This window comes from Calcarisporiella thermophila (assembly GCF_041956535.1).
Source record: "Calcarisporiella thermophila strain CBS 279.70 unplaced genomic scaffold VTP21scaffold_1, whole genome shotgun sequence".
Classification (NCBI taxonomy): Eukaryota; Fungi; Calcarisporiellomycota; class Calcarisporiellomycetes; order Calcarisporiellales; family Calcarisporiellaceae; genus Calcarisporiella; species Calcarisporiella thermophila.
Window position 1 is genome coordinate 761,636 of NW_027192191.1, and position 18,255 is coordinate 779,890.

The 18,255-nt window shown below is 46.2% G+C and overlaps 11 protein-coding genes across 11 annotated transcripts; 7 read left to right on the top strand and 4 right to left on the bottom strand.

Annotated features, from left to right (window-relative positions):
* Positions 1-532: 532 nt before the first annotated feature.
* Positions 533-2,023, bottom strand: VTP21DRAFT_326 (uncharacterized protein; the record flags this gene model as incomplete). The annotated part of the gene is made up of 1 exon (XM_069393543.1): positions 533-2,023. The coding sequence occupies one exon, from the start codon at positions 2,021-2,023 to the stop codon at positions 533-535; it is 1,491 nt and encodes a 496-aa protein (XP_069256705.1).
* A 1,479-nt stretch (positions 2,024-3,502) lies between these two features.
* VTP21DRAFT_327 (uncharacterized protein) lies at positions 3,503-4,600 on the top strand (the record flags this gene model as incomplete). Its single annotated transcript, XM_069393554.1, has 1 exon — positions 3,503-4,600. One exon carries the CDS (start codon positions 3,503-3,505, stop codon positions 4,598-4,600), a length of 1,098 nt encoding a protein of 365 aa, XP_069256706.1.
* Positions 4,601-5,854: 1,254 nt separating this feature from the next.
* On the top strand, positions 5,855-7,363 carry VTP21DRAFT_328 (uncharacterized protein; the record flags this gene model as incomplete). Its single annotated transcript, XM_069393565.1, has 2 exons — positions 5,855-6,751; positions 6,821-7,363. 2 exons carry the CDS (start codon positions 5,855-5,857, stop codon positions 7,361-7,363), a joined length of 1,440 nt encoding a protein of 479 aa, XP_069256707.1.
* Positions 7,364-7,734: 371 nt separating this feature from the next.
* VTP21DRAFT_329 (uncharacterized protein) lies at positions 7,735-9,443 on the bottom strand (the record flags this gene model as incomplete). Its single annotated transcript, XM_069393576.1, has 5 exons — positions 7,735-8,504; positions 8,577-8,998; positions 9,059-9,224; positions 9,291-9,341; positions 9,413-9,443. 5 exons carry the CDS (start codon positions 9,441-9,443, stop codon positions 7,735-7,737), a joined length of 1,440 nt encoding a protein of 479 aa, XP_069256708.1.
* A 517-nt stretch (positions 9,444-9,960) lies between these two features.
* On the top strand, positions 9,961-11,607 carry VTP21DRAFT_330 (uncharacterized protein; the record flags this gene model as incomplete). The annotated part of the gene is made up of 6 exons (XM_069393588.1): positions 9,961-10,099; positions 10,170-10,420; positions 10,492-10,654; positions 10,741-10,853; positions 10,922-11,301; positions 11,388-11,607. The coding sequence occupies 6 exons, from the start codon at positions 9,961-9,963 to the stop codon at positions 11,605-11,607; spliced, it is 1,266 nt and encodes a 421-aa protein (XP_069256709.1).
* A 346-nt stretch (positions 11,608-11,953) lies between these two features.
* Positions 11,954-12,800, bottom strand: VTP21DRAFT_331 (60S ribosomal protein uL24; the record flags this gene model as incomplete). The annotated part of the gene is made up of 5 exons (XM_069393599.1): positions 11,954-11,956; positions 12,029-12,174; positions 12,241-12,382; positions 12,447-12,559; positions 12,785-12,800. The coding sequence occupies 5 exons, from the start codon at positions 12,798-12,800 to the stop codon at positions 11,954-11,956; spliced, it is 420 nt and encodes a 139-aa protein (XP_069256710.1).
* Positions 12,801-12,952: 152 nt separating this feature from the next.
* VTP21DRAFT_332 (ribosomal P2 domain-containing protein) lies at positions 12,953-13,625 on the top strand (the record flags this gene model as incomplete). The annotated part of the gene is made up of 3 exons (XM_069393610.1): positions 12,953-13,008; positions 13,183-13,348; positions 13,449-13,625. The coding sequence occupies 3 exons, from the start codon at positions 12,953-12,955 to the stop codon at positions 13,623-13,625; spliced, it is 399 nt and encodes a 132-aa protein (XP_069256711.1).
* Positions 13,626-14,343: 718 nt separating this feature from the next.
* Positions 14,344-14,965, top strand: VTP21DRAFT_333 (uncharacterized protein; the record flags this gene model as incomplete). Its single annotated transcript, XM_069393621.1, has 2 exons — positions 14,344-14,481; positions 14,555-14,965. The coding sequence occupies 2 exons, from the start codon at positions 14,344-14,346 to the stop codon at positions 14,963-14,965; spliced, it is 549 nt and encodes a 182-aa protein (XP_069256712.1).
* A 304-nt stretch (positions 14,966-15,269) lies between these two features.
* VTP21DRAFT_334 (uncharacterized protein) lies at positions 15,270-15,732 on the bottom strand (the record flags this gene model as incomplete). Its single annotated transcript, XM_069393632.1, has 2 exons — positions 15,270-15,516; positions 15,587-15,732. 2 exons carry the CDS (start codon positions 15,730-15,732, stop codon positions 15,270-15,272), a joined length of 393 nt encoding a protein of 130 aa, XP_069256713.1.
* Positions 15,733-15,809: 77 nt separating this feature from the next.
* Positions 15,810-16,481, top strand: VTP21DRAFT_335 (uncharacterized protein; the record flags this gene model as incomplete). The annotated part of the gene is made up of 4 exons (XM_069393643.1): positions 15,810-15,911; positions 15,990-16,071; positions 16,142-16,271; positions 16,331-16,481. The coding sequence occupies 4 exons, from the start codon at positions 15,810-15,812 to the stop codon at positions 16,479-16,481; spliced, it is 465 nt and encodes a 154-aa protein (XP_069256714.1).
* Positions 16,482-16,655: 174 nt separating this feature from the next.
* VTP21DRAFT_336 (uncharacterized protein) lies at positions 16,656-18,206 on the top strand (the record flags this gene model as incomplete). The annotated part of the gene is made up of 3 exons (XM_069393654.1): positions 16,656-16,865; positions 16,934-17,348; positions 17,419-18,206. 3 exons carry the CDS (start codon positions 16,656-16,658, stop codon positions 18,204-18,206), a joined length of 1,413 nt encoding a protein of 470 aa, XP_069256715.1.
* Between the last annotated feature and the right edge of the window lie 49 nt (positions 18,207-18,255).

Here is an 18,255-nt window from a genome sequence, read left to right on the forward strand (position 1 = left end):
AGAATATACAACGAATTTATTTTTCAGGAACGTAAGAAACTCGGACTTTCCAAGAAAAGAAACATAAAACAATTAAGGTAATTAAGCTTGCAAATTAATACTGTCAATTGCGCAGATATTGTATTGAAATGTCACCCGGTGGTCTAATTTCCCTCGCACTAACACAATATTTGATATAATAAAATTCACCGGGAGTCTTTTTCTACCAGATAAATAAAAGCAAGCACGACATCCTCATGAATCTTGATTTTATTTTATGCACAATATTTTTTGTAAAATTAAACAGGTCACCATAATAAGAATTATTGTTATAACCCATTGATGATCATCCGTTACCCACTTAATCAAATTAATGGCGGTTGATTAACAGTCGAAGCTCTTTCAGACTTCAAATAATCAAGATTTTCAAAACATAATTATGATAGATTGCAAAACGATTAAACTTCATAATATAAAAATATTAAATATGAACAATAATCCAGCCTCTATATATGAGCACACAAACTAATGCATAATATGTCGATTATTCCATTCAATTATACCAGGAACCGCGCGCTGATCCATCGGCGGTCAACCCAACCTCTATGCCTTTTTGGATGAATTCATCCTGTGCATCATGGAGCGTCCAATCTCCCTGTCTATCGCCTCTGAGATCTCGCAGCTCTTTTATAGATTGCACCCACTGTAAAATATCCTCCTTCGAATAGACCGTCCATTTGGCTTCCTCTAGTAACTGCCGTAATCGGGCAGGATGAATTGCCGCTCCACAATACGTGTTTCTCCAGCAGATCGTAAGAAGCAGCCAGCCAAAGATTTCTTCTTGGAAGGGAAGAGGCAGATCCCACTGCTCGACCCATAAGGGAATCTCAAAAGCAGCCCAGTTCTCCGCACTCCAACGGTGAAAATGATCGAAGAGGTCAAGGTGCGTGCGAGTAGAGCCAAACCGTCTCAGTGGCTTAATATTTCCTAATGCAGCAAGCAACAAATAACGTATCCCTGTCGCCAAAAGATTTCCCCAGGCAATCGCGGTAGCTCCTGTAGATTCCGTTGCAGCCCATAATGAAATAGCAAGTCCAGCAGCACCAAAAGTCCAACCAACAATGACGATCAACCAAGCCAAAGGTAAGCGGACACGCAAAGCTCTGATGCCTGGGGACAATGCAGCATGATTACAATGCCACCATCGACTAATCTTGCCAGTCGCCTTCGATCGTGCAATAGCCAAGCCAGTAGCACCTCGAGTTGGTATAAGCAGGTTATTTGTCGATTGCAACACGACAGCCGCTTTCCTGTTAGGTTGAGCTGTGTATAAGAATTCCGACAGATCAGCCACCAACAAGGGTGTGGGCAGCGTCTCCAAAGCAACCCAACAGGCAAGCCCGACTCCGAAGGAAAGCAGCACAGAACCAACCCCAACGGCCCATAAAGGACCACTACTAATAATTAGTGCTAATATCCAGACTATGATGCCTTGAAGACAAGCCCAAAAGGCAACCCAACTTCCACCGATGAAAACATGGACTGCGGCAGCGGATATGACAGTTTTCTTACTCCTGGCTTTTCCAGAACGCAGTTGCATCCACCACCTCTCGTGGCTATATGTCCAAGAGTCTAGAGAAGACGAACGTACAGACCTGGATGGATCGGCCAATGGCCTCACAGTCCATTTTTCTCCGTCCCAAGTCACACTTTCCCAAGTTAATTCAGCTTCCGAATGGGCCATGCCAAGATCCCAGTATAGGCGGGCGCCAGCCATGTCGATAGCATAGGCAGGACAGTTTGAAGCAAGAAGGTGTATCTGAGCCAATTCAGCACCAATATTCCCAAGCACTCCGAGGCCAACCCTCAACTGCCATCCACCTCCAAGTGTAGCTCCACAAAGAAGCGTTCCAATATACGCGTTTAGCACATTGTAACTTGCTCTTTTCACAAAGCTATTTCCTAGTGCTCCTACGATAGGAGCAATCCAGCTTGCACGGTCAATAATCGGGCCAGGAACATTACCATCAGCTGCCAGAGACATTTTGGGTATCTGGGCAGCAAACAACGTTTGAATCGCTACTTGCCACCAATTTGTTAAGCCAATAAAGGAAGAAACTGGAAAACTATCATGAGAAGGATGACTCGAAATGTTAGGACTGGTAGCATAATGTGTTATGAATCTAATTAGTTCAGAGAATTGTGCAGCATCCATTGCTATTTCCTTGCGCACCGACCCCATAACCAGCGTCCTTTTCTTTTTTTCTGCACTCGAATTGCGGGAGCGAGAAAACAAGGACAATAATAAACGCCAACGCAAATTGAAACATGATGGGCTGCTCATATAATTTCTTCAATTTTGCAACTGAATAATAGGAAAAGAACGAATGTCGCTTTCTTTTATTCTTACATAAAGCACGTGTTACGTACAGTCTCTCAGGAGAATAGAGTTTGTAAAATTTTAACAAGTGAGATAAGGAGGGACGAACTTGAATAGCCACTGGGCTTGTAGAATATTCTCGGGTACTATATCAATACTGATCACACCAAGCCCAAGCAAACCACAAGTACATCTGCATGTGTCTTCTTTTGCCGAGCCTTAACTTTAAGGTTGGTTCCGTGAGGAAATTTTTCTAGATTGAAATTCAGGTATATATATTTTATCCAATGCCTAAAGATGATAGAGCTAGATATGCGATACGTTTATATGTACAAAGGACCACAAAAATTCATATATAGGAGATATAAATATTTATTTTAGCAACCTCCAAGGAGTAAATATCCTTACTAAACATATAGTTCTCATTCCTTTTTTATTGTAGCACCCAGCTCAGGGTAATAACTAAAGTTAGGTTAAACTTCGATTGAACGGTTGATACATTTTAGTTTTAATTTCACTCCTACATCTTTCAGGTATAGATATAGTATTTTATCCAAGATATGTTTCTGCTACTTCAAATATAAGCGAAACTTGTTTAAATGTAATAAGTTTTTAATTGTAGCCTAATGTGAAGAGTTTTCCATTAACGTGTAATAGCAGGAATAATAGAAGTTTAAAAGAAGTGCCAATTTAAATTTCGTACATCAAAATTATACTTGGCGAAAATGAAAAAAAAAAGCGAAAAAGAAAACAACGCATTCCTTTGGCCACAGGCGATGGAATGTTTTATAATAAAAGCCAATAAATTGTTGTGCTTGAGATGATTTTTCAAGTACTTAGTGCCAATTGACCACATCCTTGGCTTGTTTACTTTCTTGATGCCTTTGTTTTCATTTATATACGGTATTTTTAATAGCTTCTATGCGTTTCTAACCGTCCTCTTACGCTTGTGATGACCTACTGCCAGCATATTCCTGGATTAGCTGCTTCTCCTTTGCATTGAGTTCCGATCAAGTCCAAGAAGTAAAGGAATAGGAATTTAGATCCCCAACTATGCTGATGCAAAACTCTTCTTCAATCTGTGGCGCGACGAAAAACATATCTCAGCCAATGTAAATTAAGGTTAGCTTGAAATAATCAAAAATGTTTCCATCTCTTCGTCTTCTCCTGAACGAAACTTACTCCATTCTCGCACACGTAGATATCCACATGTACTTTGAAAATGCTTATGCGCTTCTTATAGGGACAGGTGCTAATGATAATGGCGATGTTGACCCTGAATATGAAAGCTTTATAGAGGATGCTAAATGGCTTAAAGATATATTAACAGATGAATCGCGTTGTGCTTATCCTCCCGGCAATGTGCATCTCATTTTGGGTAGGGAAGCAACAAGGAAAAATATAATTCTTGGATTAGAGAGACTGGCTTCAACGTCAAATGAGGATTCGACGGTCCTAGTATTATTTTCGGGGCATGGGTTCCGGAAAGGTTCCAATCAAACTTATTTAGTTCCCACTGGAATGCGCTCCAATGACAATCCCGAACAGTGTGCGATTTCTGGTGATGTATTCTATAATCTCATTAAATCCATACCAAGTAAAAAAATATTACTTCTACTGAATTGCTGCTATGCCGGTGGAGTTATTCCTAATTTGCTACGATCTGAAGGTGAACTAGCTCTTGGTAATACACCACTTACTGAAGGGCAAATTGCCCAGCTCAGGGATGGTAAGGGCTTTGCTGTTTTGTCGTCCTCGCATCCAAATGAAATAACTAAAACGGGTAGACCCGGCGGAGAGCATGGCTCTCTATCGTCAAAATCATACAGTGTTTTTGTGATGGGTGTCATTGCGGCCTTATCTGGATGGAATCAGAAGTCTGACGAGAACTGTGTCCGTGTCTTGGATCTGATTACTGCATGCAAAGAATATGTGAAGGAAAAATCGAAGGGAAAGCAGAACCCTTATGCGGATTTCCATCACCTCGATAATTTTCCTGTTTCTTACTTCAGTGATTACAAAGAAAAACGCAAGAGAACAAGGTGGTTCCTTGGTATGGACAGAGACTTCATTATCGATAGTGATAGTGATAGTGATAACAGTGAAGAAGAGGATATGCCTATGACCACCTCGCATGTTTCTCAGGTGGCTAGAACCAGAAACGCCCATGCGACAAATGGCGGCGTTGTCATATCTGGAAACTTTAATATGAATAACGGAAGAGTCCACTTCGGACGATAAATCTCACATCAAATTAATTTGTTAGTTAACCAGCATCAGAAAAAGGGTTCGGGTCGGAGGTCGAACATATAAGTAAGAATATGGAGAAATATATAATATATAATTCAGTTTTCTATGAATAAACCTATTGACCTGTCCACTTTGGTTTCTTGGTCATTTTTGGACAATCTATGCTCACATTTATCTCTAAAAATGGATCAATGCAATGAGAGCTGAAGAGTATTCCATTATAAGCTCATACCTTGCGTTGTTAAATCTGACCTCTCTAAACTAGTTCAAGATTATGTAAAGAGCGATCGAGTTGCGCAACATAAACTACTCACATATTGGTGCTATGTCATTGCATAAACCGTTTGGATGGGTTTATGTTAACAAAATGCACAAGGTATTCAATCTCCTCTTCCTCCGAAAATGTCCAGACCATCAAGACTACTTAACTTTTACACTTAGCCATTGCGGAAAACTGTTCTATATAGTATGTTCATGCAGAATATCTAGATTTATAGACCGACTATTTGCCCTAGATCAGCTTGTCCTCCATATATTTTCCCGTGATTTTCATGAGCTAAAACTTGTTATTATTAATTGTATTCTGTATTTTGATGAAGTGCAGGATAACTATATGCCTATCTCTTTCAGCTAATAACTCAAATTGATTGAGAAGGGGCTGCTCTTGGCTGGGTAGCTTTTAGACAAACGAAACAAGGGAAAAACAAAATGTGGGAGGTTCAAAAACTTTATTGAGTGGTCGTTTACGCGGGCTCACTCTCATCGTCGTTCGATAAGGCTGCACCCGGTGAACCTTATTAAATGCTGCGCCCCATTCACCTGAATGCCCCATTTTTAGCCTCCAACAGATGACGCAACCATTAAAGCAGTTGAAATGGCCAACCAGATTGGTTATTAGCCCCATCAGTTATTTTTTTTTTTGCGCAGGGGTGGCTTTTTGAAATCTTTCGCCCTTTTATCCTTTTTCTTTTTTGTTCTTTGTCTCTTTCCTCAAGCCTCTCGTCTCTCGCCGCAGCTTTACCTTTTCCTCTGTTACTGTCTTTTTTTTCATATATCCTCGTTAACGCGACACCACCGACTTTCGCATTAACGTCTAGTATATACTTGAGCGTTTTTACTCAATATCCGCACCCATTAGCATACTTTGCTTGCTTTTGCATTATTCTCGACCGGGTCTTGCCCCCCTCTTAACGTCTCTGACTCATTACATTTGATCACTCCGCATTATCTTCTAATTAGCACACCATGGAGACCTCGAATGCCAATGAATCAACGAAAGCCACGGAAAACGAAAAATCACTCATGGAGGACGAGGAAGACAAACAAGTATTTGCTAAATCGGATGCTCTAAAAGATAACAAAGGTAGCCTAAATGACAAAGAGAATTCCACTCCACCAGTAACCACCGAAAATGGTGAGAAATCACAGTCCGAGGACAAAGCCAGGGGGACCCATCAGGATCTCACCGAGCAAGCCGCTGCAGCCACTGCCCTCCAGCTTTTGGGTCTAGCAACAAAGTCAGACGAGCACTCTCATGGCGATCGGCCCTCCACTGATGGTGGTCAGCTGTCAGCATCACAAACGCCTGGCCTGGCCGAGCAGAATGGAGCAGAGTCAAACAACGCTGGGAACACATCGGGAACGGGTGATAATGCCAACAATTCTCAAAAACGCTCACACGAGCAGATGGATTCGGATGAACCATCCCAAACTTCAACGGCACCAACGAACCAAGATGAGAGCGTTCTCCAGCTGCATTCCGAGGGTGGCCTCACCTTCACGCGTGAGGAAATTGCAGCTGGTCTTGCTGAACTCTCCGCGCTTCATTCAGCGGATCTGGGAACCTCAACCACCCTTGTTTCTGCTTCGGCTGACGAAAAGATCGAAACAGACCCCGCCACCTCCATCCCCGTTAAGCGACGGAAGCCAACATACGATATGAGTATCATCTCGACCACACCCATTACAGTTACCGGAAGCGATGGGCAGAACATTCAGATGTACCAATGCCTGTATCCCGGATGTGGAAAGCAGTTTGCCAGACTCTATAATTTAAAATCCCATACCCGCACCCATATTGATGACCGCCCATTCACGTGCGGAGTATGTTCACAATCCTTCTCGCGCAATCACGATTTAAAGGTATACCTCTATTTACACACCTAGCCCCAATCCTTCTCTCGTTGCTAAATACCTATTGTACTTTTTTAGCGCCATGTTAAAATACACGCGGGAGATAAACCCTATTTATGCCACGGATGTGGCAAATCCTTCTCTCGGCTCGACGCACTAAAACGTCACCAAGGAAATCAGAAAAACCGGAGCGGCTGTGCAGCGGTAGCTTCGATGCAGTCGATAGAACAGCAACAGCAACAACACCAGGTTCAACCGTCTCATGCGTCTGCGGATCAGCACGGGCTCGATCACTCTCAATCAAATGAGACCCAACCAGAACTAAACCATCACGAACTTACACAAGAACACCACCAGCTATTATTACAACAACTGGAGCAGATTGCCGCTAGTCAAGCGCGGCAACAGCAGCAACAACAGCATGGGCCCGAGCCGGAGCATGCTAACGGGCTTGCTTCGGCAGACCAAGCAAAAGAGCCCGGAACGGGGCCCCACAGTGACGTAGAAATGAAGCAAGATGTGGGGAAAGGGGTGGAGGAGCCAAAGACCATGTTGGCGGATTCTACAATAGATAAGAACAAGGACATGAAATCGGATTCATTACAGGACGTGGAGGCTTAGCACTGGTGATATCTTGGCCGGTGGCCACGCAAGAAAAATGTATACGGAAATAACATAGTAATTCCTTCTGTTTTTCTTTAATATATGTGTATGTTCTTACTATCGTTTTATGATTATATTGCGCGAGTATTTTAAGTCACTTTCCCTTTTTTTTTAATATTTAGTATTTTTATTGAGTTTTTCTTTTTCTCTTTGCCAATTCACTTTTCTTTTCTTTTTCTTCTTTTTCTTTTCTCTTTTCTACTTTTCTTTTTTTTTTTTCCTTTGGTTTTTGAAAAATCACCTTTTTTGACTGTTAGTAAATCATTTCCACATACAACACGTCTTTGAGCATGAAAGAGAAATAGAAATAAATAGAGAATGAATGACCCTCAAAAGATGCTTGACCTCTGCTTCAACAGTCTATCTAACCACAGTTTGCCTCGCTTGACCCGTACTTTTCTGCGTGGCTCCACTCTAACCAGTCTTAAGATGGCCATAAAATAGGCATGGGGCTCGGGGGGTCGTGAGAAGAGGCTGATGGTCCATTTCTTACAGATCTCGGCGACGATGGTTTCTGCGCGTTCCCTATCCACCTTTCTGTTCAAGAGACCGGTAAGCATTCCATGATGTACGTCTCCGGCCCACCACGCCGTGCTTTTCACGCACTCTTCGGCATACTCCTTCTCCGTCCACTGCCCCCGTTCAAATTGGGACCATCCGGGGGAGCACATGCGTTCTAAGCGAAATTCAAGCGTTTTCCACTGAGTCTGAGAGAGTAGCGTCTCCTTCACCTCCTCCACGCTTCGAAAATGCATCGCCACTCCCAGGAAATCCCTCTCGCGGCTCGTCAGTATTCCCTCCTCCACGCACGCATCCACCGCCTCATCCAGTGCACCCGTCATCACCTCGCATGCTCCGCTCTGCGCATCCTCCACAGCCGGAAAGGTGATGAGCAGCTGGCCCATGGGGACGAATTCTTGAGCTCGCAGGTGAAGGAACAAGAGGAGATCGTGGTGGGCTCGTATGGAAAAGGGAAGTCGCTGGAGCCGAGGAGTGTGTGGAGAGAATGCGAGAGGGGAAAGAGGGGGCCCCTTATGGGGGGGGAGCTTGGAGAGTCTATGGAGGCTATCGAACGAGAATCCAAGCTGGATATGGTTGGCTATCAAGGAGAAAACGGGAAAGAGCATTGATTGTTTCGTGGGGGTGCAAATTCTAAGATGAGTGAACCTACCTGGAAAAAGACGCTCGAATACAGGGCGAATGACGACAAAGGGATACACGTTCATCCACGATAAGTTCGATTTATGAGTCCCGTCGCTATGCTTCTCGTGTTGCTCTTCCTCTTGAATCGAGCCGTGAGGATCTTCAATTTCAAGCACGATGTCGCCGGCTCCGTCCACCCCCTCGAGATTCACATGAATTTCGAGCTCTTTCACGTCCTCTTTGTCGTGGTGGAAGGGCACTTTATTTCCAGCAACGGTAGTGTCACCGTTCCCGCATTGAATCTCTGTTTGCGTTTCCTTATCCTTCGGCGGGGTGGCCGGAGGGCTGGGCGGTTTGCTTAGAAAGGTCTTTCTCTTTCTTTTCCATGTTTTCCCCCGGCCTTCTCCCGGTTTGGTGGATTGGAGATGATACAGATATCCCTCCCTGGATCTGCCCCAGCCGTTAGTATACTTGCATCCACTCCTCACTTGAAGCGTAGGATTGACTTACTTGCAAATATGATCGAAATCTGCCTGGGAATCGACGACATGGCTCACCACGAACTCGGGGTCCTTTATCGAGCAAGAGTGGAAGGGAAAATGGGGCCGGTGTGATATTCGATGGCTAATATTTTCTACAATATGGGACATGATAGAATATGAAGAATAATGGAATCCTGTGGGTGTTGAGGAGCAAGGTTAAACATTCCGGTTTAGAGGATAGAAAAGACGACCGGAATTACCAAAGTCGACAATATGAATGGGATTGGTGAGTGGGAGCGCGCATTCTTCGGCTATGCCAGATAGGTGCAAGTGTTTGGTTAAAATGGGGTCCATTAGGTGGAGGGAGAAGAGAGAAGCATACCGGCTCGCCTGGCGGTGGAAAGAGCGTCCATTGGCTTGGAAATTAAGGAGAGGGAGGAAGGATGTCGATAATCAGTTGGGGAAGAAACGGATTTCAAGGCTATGGAGAGGGTTGTGAGAACGAAGCATGGCCCTTGGGATATCGCGGAAACTGGAAAAGAAACCGGTCTTCCTCGCTAACTTCTCGCGGGGGCACGGAGGAGAGTCGGTCAGACGAGCTTATTTATTTTTAATTTTCTCTAAGCGGTCCATCACGCCGATAGACCTCGCCCCATTTGCCACCCGATAAACTCTAATGGAGTACATGTGCTCTAACAACAAAGGAAAAAACATGGCATCGCGTAGAGTTAATTTATCCATGCCCGCGTTCCAATCTCTTCCGTCGGCTTGTTTTGGGACCATTCGATCGTGACCCTTTTTTGCTCTCTCTTAGCCCAGCATCATGCGCCCCAAAACAAAGGGAGGGGCCGCTTTAAAATGATCATGACGCCACCGCTGATTTCCTCTTTGTTCTCCCTCTCCTTCGTCAACAAGCCCATTCCATAGCTAATGGAAGACACCATGCAAGATTCTAATGCCGACGACTCCTCCCCAGAGCCCTCGGACACGCCGAGAGAAGTGCTCTCGCCTATCGTCTGCTCACATTGCGCCCACGCGCAAACGGAGGATGCAACGAAAAGCTTTTTTCGTAACCCTTCTCTTCCCAGCTCTCTATCCAATAGTGAATAGCTTAAATGAATGAATCCTTCTCTCGATAGTCCATCCCAGAACTCTCACCATACTCGCTTTGATGCTGCTTGCGCTTGTCTATGTTGCAATGACGCCTGAAATAGATGATACAACCACCAATGTGAAGTTTGGGATCTTCGCGGCAATAATGGTGTTCATTCTAATTGGAACGCTGCAGTTTCCCGATGGACCATTTATCCGGCCCCATCCTGCGATTTGGCGTGCCGTGCTCTCAATTAGTGTTCTTTACCAGATGACATTAGTATTTTTGTTGTACATGGTCTGTTCAATTTTGACTGGCGATTCGACCTTTTTTTTCTACCCGCTTGCTTATTAGTATGGCGCTTATAGAACAAGAACGATGCCCGGAAGCTCTTTTCCTATATCGATCCTACGCTTGGAGTTGAGCTACCGGAGCGCTCCTACGCCGAGAACTGTAAAATCACGGTGCATAATGTGCTGGCGCAGAGCGACATTTTCGTGCTTGCCCACGCACTCGGATGGTTTGGTAAAGGTAGCTGAACAATCCACTTGCAAAAATTCTCGAATTGTTTGGGTTAGCCCTGTGAATCCTTATAATGTCCAAATCCATATTAATAGCGCTCATCCTGAGAGACGTGTGGTTCTGTTGGATTCTGTCCATTATGTTCGAGGTGTGCGAGTATTCGCTGCAGCACCAATTGCCAAATTTCAAGGAATGCTGGTGGGATCATGTAGGCATTGGCTTTCCGTAATTTGCAAACTCCCAATTCTAACCAGCTGATGCCTCTAACCTGTACAGTGGATCCTCGACGTCCTTGTTTGCAACTGGCTGGGCATCTATCTCGGCATGAAAACCTGCGAATATTTCGAAATGAAGCAGTATTCCTGGCGAGGCTTCCGAGAGATACCCACCATTCGGGGCAAAGTGTCGCGAACCGTACAACAGTTTACCCCGCATTCCTGGACCCGCTTCGAGTGGGGCACCACCAAGAGCTTTAAAAACTATGTTGTGGTCGTGTTCTTGCTTGCCATCTTTCTACAGTGCGAGCTTAACTGCTTCTACCTGAAATATTTGCTATGGATACCCCCCGAGCATCCCCTCAACACGTGGCGGCTTTTCTTTTACTTCTTGGCGGGTGTACCGGGAACGCGAGAATTATACCAATACGTCACGGATAAGTGAGTAGCCATGGCGCTTGTAGGAGGGCTCCCTCCACCTACCTTGTTATTGACAAGATTATTATGATGTCTTTTTCCTTCGGTAGAAATTGTAAACGTATTGGCCCCCAAGCTTGGTTGGTGATGGCGACCATTTGCACCGAGACTCTCATCTGCGTCAAGCTTGGTCAGGGCGAATTCCCGAACCCAACCCCCACTTCAGTGAAATGGTTTTGGGCGGTGCTACTCACGCTGGTGGTGGGGTACGGGCTCCGAGTCCTATCCTTTACAAGCTCAGCAAAACGGAAGGAGAAGAAGCTAGCATGAGCTGCCTAACTGGGAATGAGAAGATACTGTTGGCTCTTCTTATTTTGGTTCCCCCTTAATTCTGTCTTTTTTCTCTAAGTGCATTCTCTTGTAAATAGGTCTTCCTGTCTTATGCATGCTATTCTCCCGTTAACTTTAGCTCTCTTATCTATCATTAAATCTGTTCGTTTTCATGTAATTATCAGAGTTCTCCCCCCCCCTCCCCCCCTCTTCTTCCCTGATTTTATCAATGATACTCATGGTTTTATGTGTAATAGGGTGAATTCTTTTTTAAAAAAATCAAAAAACTTATTTTTCAAGCAGAAGAGGTTACAGGTAGAACGATCAAAGTGTATAGATTTATTATTTACTATCAAAGAAGATCAAAAAGAAAGAGACGTGAATACCTTGGATGATAAAAAGCCCTTCAAGAATAACTCACCTCCTGCATGGCATCCTCGGCCTTGCCCTTGCCCTTGGCCGAGGCTGACCGATCCTTGCGCTCAAGCAAGTTCTTGCGGTCCTTGTCGACCTTGAGCTTGGTGATCACCACCTTGGAGGGGTGGATGCCGATGGGAACGGTCGAACCTAGATGTTAAGAGTTAGCCAATCCAGCGCCGACAAATTCATTCGGGGGGGAGAATAACTAGGTACCATTGACTTTCTCGCGGCTCACGCGCTCAATGTGGATAATCCACTTCTTGCGATAGACCTGCACGACCTTGCCCTCACGACCCTTGTAGGATCCGCGCACAACGAGCACCTCATCATCCTTGCGGATGGGGATGGAGCGAGCCTAAATGAAACCATGTTTAAGCCACGGAGAACATTCAGCAAAAGCGCAGCCAAATCCAACTTACATGGTGCTTCTCGCGGAGCTCCTTGGAGAGAGACGCGCTCATGATCTTGCGGCGGATATTGGAGGGCGCAGAGAAGTGGGCCTTGCGGCTCTTGCGACGAGAAGAGCTAACGTCTAATGGGGAAGGGCAGACGGATGAAGTTAGCATGAGGCCATCAGAATGATCGTATAGTGACAAGAGCAGATCCTAATGGACAGAGATCGAAATAACAACGCTTCTCAAATAAGAGAAAACACATGGTATATGGAATATACAATGCATCTGTTGTTGTTCCTTCTTCCATCCATCCATCCATCCACCCACTACTTTAGTATCATAAAGAGAAAGCATCTTCTTACCCTGGCTGAACTTCATCGCAAATGGAATAGGATAAAGAAAAGAGAAGGAACCTCCTTTCCCCCCTCCTAGGATTACTTTTCTTCCCTACCGTCAAAGAACAAAAATTTGCAACGTCACGATTACGGACAGTCACAGTGGAAAGGGGGGGATTTTTGTAGTGCGAATTGATGCGTCGAGGAGTTCCTCCTCTTTTGACTTTAACACCGTATATCAGTCGAACTAGGTAAGCATGCATCCATCTTTAAAGATGGGTTTGCCATGGTGGCCGATGGACGGATGGATGGATGGTTCGATTTAATGCGCCTCCGCCCTTCGTCCACTTTGCTATGTGACCTTTGTGAATTATTCGAATCGCTTTTAGGATATCCATCATTAACGCGTCCTTTTGTCGAAGTAGATCCAAGATGCGTCACCTCGCTGCTTATATGCTTCTCACCCTCGGCGGTAACGCATCTCCCTCCGCTGAGGACATCAAGTCCATCCTCTCCACTGTCGGCATTGAGGCTGAGGAGGAGCGCCTTAACCAGCTCCTTTCCGAGCTTGCTGGCAAGGACTTGAACGAGGTGAGTGGCATCGCATTTCTTTTTTTTTTATTTTTATTTTGCTTGCACACTGTTGGTTGATTCAGTGGACTAACTGAAGAATTTCCCTATTTATTTATAGCTCATCGCTCAGGGTAAGGAGAAACTCGCCTCGGTTCCCACTGGTGGTGCTGCTGTTGCTTCCTCTGGTGCTGCTGCCTCGGGCGGTGCTGCCGCTGCGGCTGAAGAGAAGAAGGAGGAGAAGAAGGAGGAGGAGGAGGAGGAAGATGAAGACATGGGCTTCGGTCTCTTCGATTAGATTCTTGCTCTTTAAAATACAACCTAATAAACACGTCACTTGTATTTTCCTCTCGAAATGGACAGCACGTCTATTCCACATTAGACCAGGTTTCCCTGCCAACTATCCAGTCATGGATACAGGCTCGGAGCCCTCTCGGTAGAGGGCTGCATTACTTTAGGAGCTCTTCCACTTTTCTCGCTCAAACTTTTTCACTTATTACGCAACTTTTACATAATATTCGAAAACCTTAACGGCCTATAGAGAGGGGATCCTAGCAAAGATGCCCATCACATAAACTTGCATTGGAAGCAAAAGGCGGTGCTGATACATAATGAAGCAGAATCACGACATATAGTGAAGAAAGAAGGCGATGCTGGTCATCCGGCGGTTGCTAGGGTGGCCACATTAAGCCCGAGGTCTCGTGTTTTATGATTCGATGATGTCTCGTAGCATTCCCAGCCTTTTGTGGTAAGATTAGAAATGGTACCCATTAAAATTTAATTGCGCGCACAAGCACAGGAAAAAATGCCTGCCAGTTCGTGAAGTAGGGGAAACGGGAGAAAATCGCATATTCGTGTTTCTTTTCGCTTGTTTTGATTTCTCTCTGTGAGAGCAAGCTTCTTCACTTTCATTCATCCCACTTTCACTTCACTCCTCACTCTCGGCGTCCGCTTTCACTTTCCGTTCCCTCTCCACCTCCCCCCTCCTGTCTCCTAAGGGAACAGCACAAGCAAGCATGGCCTCACGTATCTTTCAGCATTTCCATCGCCAATCCTGGGATTCACGCCGTTCCCTAGCATCCCTGGCTCTCTCTGCACTCCTCCTTCTGTATATCACTTCACTCGCCTCCGCAGCACCCGCTCGAACAATAAAGGTAGGCTTGTTTTCTGTCGGGCTCAGGAAGATTGAGCGACAATTAATGTTTTGGATTGATAATGGGTTTCTAGTTCCCACAAGTGTCCTTCTACAAAATTGAAAACCACAGCATCACGGCCAGCCAACAGAGCGCACCACCTCACTTTTGCGACTGCGATTCCCCCACCTGCCGGAGTGCACCTCCTGCCGTCACCGTCCACACCGGAGATACTGTCACACTCTACTTTGAAATGTCTCCTGGACTTGGCGACTGCGACATTTGGCTTGAGGATCCGGGTGCTCGCCCACCTCATCATCGTGTGTTGCAGGAATGGTGGCACGGAGACTGCACCTTTGCGAACGCAACCACCACGGGAACTACCCCGCTAATTATACCTGCGCGCAAGTGCGAGCAGTGCTTACTGCGGTTCCAGTGGGAGTTGAAGGCGGATAACAGTAGGAAGACGATACTGGAGCGTTGCTCGAATGTAAGAATTATTTAAGCACGAAAAGTATGAAGGTTCCTTTCCATCGGTGACACGCCCCCTCTTGCCCCTTCGTTTTCTCATTCACTTTAATTTTTTTTTCCCCTCTGTTCATAATTTCGCATCTACACTTGTGCAAAGACGCTTCGCTTCATTCCTTTACCCCCTCCTTGATATCGATGTACTTCTAGTGTTCTCCCGTTCCTCACTGCAATGTGCAGGCTCACATTTGTGCACTATTCTCTATTGCTATTGTTTTTTTTTGCTATTGATACTGTTTTTAGCACTTTGGCGCATCTAATGTTAATATATCCTATGATCGCTATTGCACAGGCGGTTGGGCCTGAATCATAGAGTGCATTACACCAGGGAAGCAAATTGGAGGTCCCCCTCCAATGCATGTAGGACGTGCGTTCGTGACCGCACAAGCTAGGCCTGGTTGTGGCTCGACGGGGGCTGCCACAGAGTTCAATGCAATATAGTTTGTGCTCTGTGTCTCGAAACCCCAGACAAGCCTTGTCGAGGTTGGTAGCGCGAGACCTCCACCTTGGCGACAGCAGAGCGAGGGACTTCGAAAAAAGGAGGAAATTTAATATATCGTGGAAATTGGATGGCTCTTTCGGCCATTTCCTTATTCACTGGAAAACGCCATAATGACATATTAAGCGTGCAATTTTTCGATCCCATGCACTCGCTCGGCCAATAGCAGAGCGATCGAGGATTCCACCCTCCTTGGTGTCTCCTTGTCCCCGCCCGTTCGCAATGAGGATGTTTGCATCGTTCATAGTAAATATTAATTCCTCTCTTTGATGTATATATAATTAAACCGCGACTTTCTAGTACTCTCCTCAGTAATGAAAGCATGATCTATTTATCCCTAATATTTCCTTTACTCTTCATCTCCCCGCCACACCTCACGGTAGCCGACACCAACATCGACCGACATCCCTTCTCATCTCCAAAGGTAGCTTGAACTCTTCGCATCGTCACCGTATATCTCTTCTCCCAGGGGGCTAACTATAGACACTCTCCCCATCGCTAGTCATCCCAACTGCTGCTGAGCACTGGCCATAATGTGTCACGAGAATTTTGCCGCATGGACCAGGTCGGACCCCTGACACTTGGTATTGTATTTTGGCTAAGGAGGGAGTCTCTTTGGAAAAAGCAGCCATTCACGCATTTATACGCTTACAGATCCTTCTTACCTCTATACCTTGGACTCACTCTATAAAAATCCAGTGTGCCTCATACGATCAAGCGCGTTAGATACCCAACCCTTCCTCGGACGCCGAGCTTCTTCGTACTTTTTCCAAAATCTTCAAAGGTAACTCCTTGCCCTCTCCTTTCCCCTCGAATCGATGGCTAAGCCAATCCACCCTTTAGAGAGCCGAGATCATTAGGAGAGAAGCTGGCGTTTAGCTCCAGAAGAGTTGCTGTCGCCAAGCCGTCCACCATCCGGAGCGATGCCACGCTTTCTTGTATCCACTTTGGTTTTGTTGTGTTTTTAGGCGCCGCTGTATTCTTTTTCCAATAATAATAACTTAGAAGTTTCCTGTGCCTTTTTGGAGAGGACGTGGCCAAAAATATATCATCCCCAATGTCTTGATGCAGGTCTGAATTTTCAGCCACCACTCCAGGAAAGACTATTCATCTTGGGATAGGGGCTGACTCCCACCGAGATCAAACCCAACTTTCTAAATTAGACTCCATGACACTACGACTCAAGAACACATTCCACAAACTCAACCCTCTGCACAGTGACACTCGGAATCTGCAGATACTTTTGCAGGATGAGAAGGATTTCCTGGCCACCCTCAATAACGCTGCATTTCTCCGCCGCAGTTCTGCAAAACACATTGCAACATGGGGGAAGGATGAGGGCGAGGACATGGCTGATGTGACGGCCAAAATGGGCGAGGTAAGCATCCAGATTCTCACGTCGTTAAGTAGTGATGGGCGCTGAATGGATGGAATTGTGGCTTTTAGCTCATGCTGAAGATGGCCGACATCCAAGAGGCCTATGCCAAAAAATACGAGGTGTACCGGACCACCCTCAAGAATGTGCGGATCCAGGAGAACTCGATGCACGATTTACGCGAGCGACACAAATCCCTGATCAGCAAGATCAATGTGCTCAAGAAAAAGGCGCAGAATCAACCGCAGCCACGCCTGCCCGAACTGGAGGCGGAATTGCAGACGGTTGAACAGGAGCTCCTCGTCAAGGAGACGGAGCTTTCCGATTTCAAGCGGTACGCCCTGAAGGAGGCGGCCTATCTGTTCCACGGGGCGGCCCTCGAGTTTGCCCAAAAGACGGCCATCGTCGCAGAGTACGGGAAATACGTCGCCGACGTGTTGAACACAACCCCCACGATACCGGGGCAACCTCGCCCGAGATACGAATGTAAGTGATCCAGCTGAATGCTCGGCTCGCCTCTTTCCTCTCTTTCTTAAGCTGTGCTTCTATGGGTTAGACACGGAAAGAACCACGCAAGTGGTGGCTAGCTGCACCTCCGCCTTGGACAACTGGTTCCCGCCTGCAGCCGATGTGGGCTTCAACCCGTCCTCCTCCTCCAACCTCTCTCAGCCCCCTAGGTCGCCGTTGCATCTCGATCAGCAATTTGGGAGCAAGCTCAAAGTCGCCAACGATGGCTCCGCTCCTAGCCAAGAATATGCTGAACCTGATGGGCAGTATGAGTACGATCACGCGACGAGTGAAATAAAGACAGGAGAATCCTCCTCTCCCCCTTACATAGCCGATCCGTCCTCCTCAACCACCTACGGGTGGTATTCACCCACTCAGCCAACCGCAGGCGAGCCGGCAGCGGCTCAAAGCGAATACCAAGAGGCCTCGTCCTACTATCCTGCATCGCACGGATACGATCAAGCTGTATATACGCAATCCCCAGTTCCATCCGCCCCAGATCTCCCACCCTATTCATCCTACGGCCCCACACCTAAGGCCCAGCCAAGCCGTCGCCCGTATGACCCTAGCATCGGGCCAGCTGGCATTCGCGTTCCGCTCACAGCCGAGGAAGAAAAGCAGCTACTGGCGCAGCAGCAGATGGCTTACGGCTCCTATCACGAGCCACCTCAGGGATACACTTCTGCGTCACCGCCGCCTCCGCCTCCGCCACCTCCTCTCCCGCCAGGCACTTCATCGCCAGCAACATCCTCTCAGTCGGGGCAGCCCACCCTTCCTCCGAAAATCCCTATGGAGGCCAACCCTGATCATCAGAACCAGGCGACGCCCCCGCCATGATTGATGTATATTGTTTTTTAATTATACATACATATATATGTTTATATTT